Raw genomic sequence first — 6,623 nt, forward strand, 5'->3', positions numbered from 1 at the left:
GCGTTTAAATTAAGGGCCACAGATTTGTCGATTGAGATAATAGAAATGGCTATTATGGTGACTTTATTTTTTTAATTTTATTTATTGATTTGAGAGACAGGGGGTGAAAAAAATGTCAATTCATTGCTCCACTTACCCATGCATTCACTGGTTGACTCTCATCTGTGCCCTGACCAAGGACTGAACCCGCGACCTTGGCGGATCGGGACAATGCTCTAAGCAACTGTGCTACCCAGCCAGGGTCTAGTGTAGTGACTTTAGATACACATTTTTTGGCACTTGTGATTATGTCTCCAGAGAAACAATGCAGTCTCAAATACTAATGTATTCCTATTCCTCCTGCATTTCATTTCCAATGAAGTATATTTATGTATATATTCATTATAATGTCAAATCACAATACCTGCTTATTGCTATTTCCTTGAGCCTATTGAAAGTAGATGCTTTATAATTTCTGTAGGATACATTAAGTTTTTATGGTGATCTTCTATTCAGTCACAAAAACTGTATTCATTTTAAGAGCTATAATTTTACATACTCTTACCAGAATTGTATGTAATCAAGTTTCAGTCTGTAGGAAACAATTTAGGTAAAAAAGACATCCAGAAAACTAAAGAACAAATTTCACCTATCTTACATTTTACACAGGATTATTTGCTATTCATCAAATTTTATATTTTGTTTATTTATATTTTCATTTTTTCCAATATGAAAGACTCAACGAGTATAACTAAATTTGTGGAGGGGTTTTATTTATCCTCTTGAAAATTGAGGATTTAACAATCTCCTCTAAAACAAAGAAAGTTTACATATGGGGTCTCTGGCAGGAAAACTAAAGCAGGAAGAGAGCCAGGGTCATTTTTAGGAGACACAGTCAGGGAAAGGTGTCCATGTCTCAAACCCCAGGCCACTGACATACTAGGTACCATGAAAAGATGGAATCAAGGTTAACAATCTGCTAACTTTAGGACAGAGAAATTATTCTGAATTATCGGGATGAACTGCAAGGAATTATATGAGGTACTAAGAAGTGTGGAGGGTGGTCTGCGAGCTCCCGCGTGCCAAGCGGTGCAGCGGGCCGTGGAGAGGCAGCAGGCCGGTCCCCCTCTTCCCCTGTGACAGGGTCCCCCAGTGGCACCATTCGTGTCCCATGTCTCTCACCAAACTTCTACTCAAATAACTTTTTAGGACCATACTTAAACCCTTAGTACTCAAAATTTGGTCCCTGGACCAGCAACATTTGGCAGAATTGTTAGAAATGCAAACTCTCAGGCCGGTGAATCAGAATCTATGTCTTAACAAGAGCTGTAGGGGATTTATATACAAGTTACAGTTTGGGAAGCACCTACTTAAAGCACCTTCAGGGACTAAAAAGCATGACTTCAATTACGGACAACAGACAATCTTGGATCAAGAAACAAAAGTGACAAATAATAGGACTTTTTGTAATTATCTCTTCCTTTGGAGGACCTTAATTTGTGACTGGGCCAAAACTAGAATGGGTGGCTCCTTCTCTCAGGAAGAGCTGGGCCTCAGGAAACCCCTCGCTCCTCACCGCCTCGGAGGGATGCACTCTTGGCGACCTGCCACTTCTATTTCAGTTCAGCCAGACATGGCTCAGTGTAAGAACCCACTGGGCTATGGGCAATCACACTGCCGTACATGTAACCTATATCTTTGTATAATAAATGTTGAGTCCACACCTATTATGTATGAGCTGTGGGACTACCAAGATAAGTAATACAATCTCTACTCTCAAAAGAGGCTAATAAAGAAGGTGCGTGTTGAGGCCACTGAGAACTTTTGGGAGGCCGATTGAGGAAGGAGCCTAGAGGTTCCCAGACGGAGCAGCCGCACGGCAGCGTGGAAAAACCATTACTAGGTCTCCCCCGCAGCCTGTGTGCGTCGTTCTCCAGGTGGAACTCCCTTCTTCCACTTCTGTTTACCTACCTTCTCCCCCTCCTCCCAAGGTCAATTTCAAATGCCAGTTTACCAATAAAGTCTGCCATAATCCCCTCAGCTAACTATGCTTTGACGCTTCAGAACGCCTATCATATCCTGTGTTAAGATTAATTATCTGTGTTGTAGCTTTCTGGGGTAGGAGGTATGTCCCTCTGGGCAAAGAATGTATTTTAGTCTTAGATTCCCCATAGGACCTAGCATGATGTGCCAAAAATAGTTTTTGAAGAAAGGAATGAATTAAAGCTAACGCATCTACTCTGTTACTGCCTCTCCGTTCAGAAAGTGGATCAGCCTTGTCAAATCACAGAGAAAACATGAGAGAATACTCCACACTGGCTGGGATGTTTACGAGAATTAACTTCTTTTTCCACCTTTTTCTCTGGTCAGATTGGTTCATTCATGCAGCAACAATGTCCTCATTAGTAGGTCAGTAGTGGTTAATCTCAGCTGTATGGAATTGCATCTAGTTTTCAGCTGTATGGAAGTGGGCTGGCTACCTACTAGTATTTAAGAAGTTCTATAGGTTGCTGGGTAGCACTGTTTACGCTTGGTTTTCTCTAGAGCTGAGATGGCCCAGCACCAAATCTCTGAAGCATCTCAGGTTGCTGTTAATCATGTGGCATCTTATGAGCTACACATCAGTGATGCGTATTTATCCATGGTTAGTATGGGTCCTTTGGCCACTGTGAGGGAAGTTTCAGCTCTGATCTGGGTGATGATATATACATCTTGCACATCCTTTGTAGTGGTGGTTTTGGCCACGTTTGTGTTATAATGCTAGATAGAACAGCAGCTTGGTGGCTAGGAGTTTACTGCTTTGTGGCCTAATGATTTAGAGCCGTGATTACAAACTATGGGCGAAGATAGGAAGAATTACAGTTACTTCCAGTGGGGTGCCAAAACTATATGGGCATCAGATACTGATGGTAGAGTGAATAAATAATTTTTCACCCATATTCTATTTTAGAGTTAATATATATATATATATATATATATATATATATAATATATATGCTAGGATTGATACAATAGATTGGCTTTAAAAGGTCAATTTATGCTGGACTTCTGCTGTGTCTGCATAATGACTGGATATAAGCGCTAGCATTTGGACTTACAACTCTGAGCGGAAGATTAGGCCTCAGCATTTTAAAATCAGGGTGGTTTCCCTTTGAGGTATCCTAGGTTTAAAAGACAGCTGGGGCCTTCTTGAAGTCAAAGGATGAACGAAGGACCCCAGGCTGAACAAAGGCCTCTCTCGGACAAGCACAGAGACAATAAAGTGAGTTTGTATAAGATTTCTAGTCTTAAAAGTCAGTGTGTCTCACCTCCAATTTCTCCGCATTCTCACCCCTGCCCCAGGCCTGCTATTACAATGAAGACACGGGAGCACCTCTCTTTGCCTCATTCTTCGAAGACCAAGCTGAGGTGAAGAGGGAACACGGGAAGCAGTTCCTAAAATATCTAAGAAAACGTGGGTGTAAAATCTGCCTTCCGGTGATTAAGGTGACTATGGAATTTGTCATCACGATTTCCATGGGGCCTTTGCCAGGTCCAGAGAATGAAGTCATTAGTTGTGACTTCATATAGAACTTGTGGGGTCACTCATAGTATACGTGGGATTATACTGACTTGGAAGGTAAGCACATGTCTTCTCTGTAGCCTCTTCATTTCATTTTGAGTAAGTTATAGCCACTAAATGCTCGTTCCTCTTTTCTCAATGAGCTACACCGTGTCGTCCCTGGACCAGCAGCATCAGCATCACCTAGGAACTCATTAGAAACGCAGATTCACAGTCAAACTGAATCAGATTCTGTAAGCGTGGGGTCCAAGGAGCTGTAGTCGAACAAGCTCCCCAGGTGATTCTAATGCTCTGCATAGCCTGAGAAGCTAATACAACTGCAATGGCCTTTTCCTAAAACAATTAGCACCTATATCAGACCTTTAGTCTAATTCGGGTGTGCGTTCAGGTATTCAAAGTGGCTATCTCTTCAGTGTAGTGAAACAAACTTTTATTCGCTGGGACGGACACTTAGAAGAACTAATCTAAACCTTAGTTGGGTGTATTACATCTAGAAATAGCCCTACTTACCTGAGGGGTTCTTTGAACTCCAGCTTTATAGAGAGAACTAGTGACTGTCCGGTAGTAACTGAAGTAAAGCCCCCTCATGGAATTCCAAAGCTAATGGAGTAGTACAGGTAAGTGTGCTGGTGGCACCCATGCCGTGTAAGCACCTTGAAGTTACATGGGGGGGGGGGGCGCTTTTAAAAATCTTGATGCCGAGGTTACACTGAATGTCAATTGAGTCCTAATGTCTGCAGTGGAAATGCAGACATCAGTATTTAAGATGCTGATGATTCCACTTTGCCACAAAGTTTAGAAAGTATTGGGCCATAGAAACCTAGTTGTAAGCCTACCCAGGGTATAGGATGTAATAAGGCTGTGCCTGAGGTGACTCCCCTGTTTCTCTTCAACAGAGGCCTGATATAGAAAACTGGGCAACTGGCATGAAGGCCCTAGAGTCTGCTCTGGAGTTGGAGAACGAGTTAACCAGGCTTCTGCAAGACCTGAAGGTCTCGGCGTATGAGAAGAGTGAAAAGGAGGTAAGTAGTTAACTTGCTCTGAGCAGAGTGTCATCTTTCACTTCTGGATTAGGATTTGCTTCTGGGAGGTGAGTCCAAGGCAGTGGGCCATCCAACATGTGCTTGTTTTCCCCCAAGGGAGCATATGCATTCACTTCTGGGAGTGGATTGGAAGTGGGAGGATTAGATGCCCTGGTGAAAAGGAATGCAACTCCATACAAGATGGGGAAGACATACCAGAAAAATGCACTCTGGATAATTAAACAATTTAACAAAATAACTCCTGTTGCTGGCTTTTAAATCTCCTAGACAAGAAGTGCTTAAATTTTAATGGTGCCAGAATCACCTAGAGGGCTTCCTGAAACAAGCCAGGCCTCACCCCCAGTTTCTGATTCAACTAGTTTCGTGTGGCATGCAAAAACTTGCATTTCTAACCAGTTTCCAGGTTATGATGCTGCTGGCCAAGGGCCACCCTTTGAGAACCACCATCCTAGATAGCCCCTGCAAAAGTGGATGTTCATGGTCACTTACTATCCTATAGACTTCTCTGATTAACAGTGAACATTCTACCTTGCAATGATCATGTCTTTCTGCTAACCCCCTAGCATCTTTGTACAAGTTACCATGCATATTGGACTCCTTTAGGAGCTGTGAAGAAGTTCAAATGCCTGAGCCTGATGCCAGGCTACTTAAAACCTAATCTCTGGGAATTGGGTTGGGGACCCTACTTGAAAGCTCAATGTGATTAGAACAAACAAACAAACAAACACACAAGGTGGAAAACGACTTCAGTAGTAGCCTGTTTAAATTAATCTGTGCTTTTGATAAACTGCCCTAACACTCATACTCATTGAAAAAGGGTATTTGTATTTACCTGGGGGGTTATGAATGTCTTAGATCAGTGCTCTTTGAATGTCTAGGTGTGTATGAACTGCCTAGTCCCTTCTTAAAATGCAGGTTCTGATTTAGAAGGTCTGGAATGGAACATGAGATTCTGTTCTTCTGACAAGCTCCCATTACTGTGGGCCCATGAGTTACAATTTGGGTAGCAAGATTTTATTTTAATTTTTTATCCTCACCTGAGGACATGCTTATTGATTTTAGAAAGAGGGGAAGGGATGGAGAGAGAAACATTGGTCGGTTGCCTCTAGCACCCACCCTGACCAGGGACTGAACCTGCAGTTTAGGCGTACTACAACCTTTCGGCATATGGGACTGTGCTCCAGCCCCCAACCCACTGAGCCACACTAGCCAGGGAAAGGGTAGCAAGATTTTAGATTGCTTCCTGTTGCAGACAATGTTCTTAAAAGTCCTTCCCTGTTTTATTTCTGTAGCTCGTACGCTTCCTGGGAAAGTACCTGGATAAACAGAAGAGGAACACAAGCTATCTGGAACACCAGATTGCGTATCATAAGGATTTAGAAGAAAAGCAAGCCCAGGAGGAAGACCCGTTTCAAAAGCCTGCGGAAGCGTCAGGTAAAGACTAACATCTGAAGGCAAGGAAGCAAGTCTTCCCACTGTAGTAGATCCCACAATCAGCTACTTAAGAATCTTAATCTTCTCCATGTGACAGAAGACTGCTTTTCTTCATCGTTGTTTATACAAATAAATCTGCTTTTGCATTATAACTATGTGTAAAGAGGTTACTATTGGAGCACACACACCCACAAAAAGGGTTCATTCCATCAATGGGGGTTTGGTGAAAGCTTCCTGAGGACAGTGGGTGCATTAGACTTTTAAAAAACAAAGCCCTCCCCACCCCACTGCCCCTGTCCACCGCACCCTTCCCATGATCCCAACACTTATATGCAGGGTCAGGATTTGGGGATTTCAACCAGTCCTGGTAGATGCAGAGGAAATTAACTAGTGAAACCTTAGTTCTCACTAACGCTTTCTGCCCCCTCAGCTTATGTACTACACATATTAAGTTTACAAAACAGTAGGATTTTCTTCTAATTAGCATAAAGCTAAACTTGAAAACAAGGTATCTTGGTCTAGAATTGGTGATTCACCTGGAAGACTTACAGTGGACCAGTAGCTGCAACCCAGGTGCCCTTTCATAGCCCACAGGATGCATAGGG

At 42.7% G+C, this 6,623-nt stretch overlaps 1 protein-coding gene across 1 annotated transcript; it reads left to right on the forward strand.

The window, feature by feature from the left end:
- Window positions 1-996: 996 nt before the first annotated feature.
- Window positions 997-6,058, forward strand: LOC118995726 (soma ferritin-like). Its single transcript, XM_037058823.1, has 4 exons — window positions 997-1,095; window positions 3,322-3,465; window positions 4,438-4,563; window positions 5,877-6,058. The coding sequence occupies exons 1-4, from the start codon at window positions 997-999 to the stop codon at window positions 6,027-6,029; spliced, it is 522 nt and encodes a 173-aa protein (XP_036914718.1). The 3' UTR covers window positions 6,030-6,058.
- Window positions 6,059-6,623: the final 565 nt, after the last annotated feature.

This window comes from Sturnira hondurensis, unplaced genomic scaffold (assembly GCF_014824575.4).
Source record: "Sturnira hondurensis isolate 20B ecotype Veracruz unplaced genomic scaffold, ASM1482457v3 Scaffold0010428, whole genome shotgun sequence".
NCBI lineage: Eukaryota > Metazoa > Chordata > Mammalia > Chiroptera > Phyllostomidae > Sturnira > Sturnira hondurensis.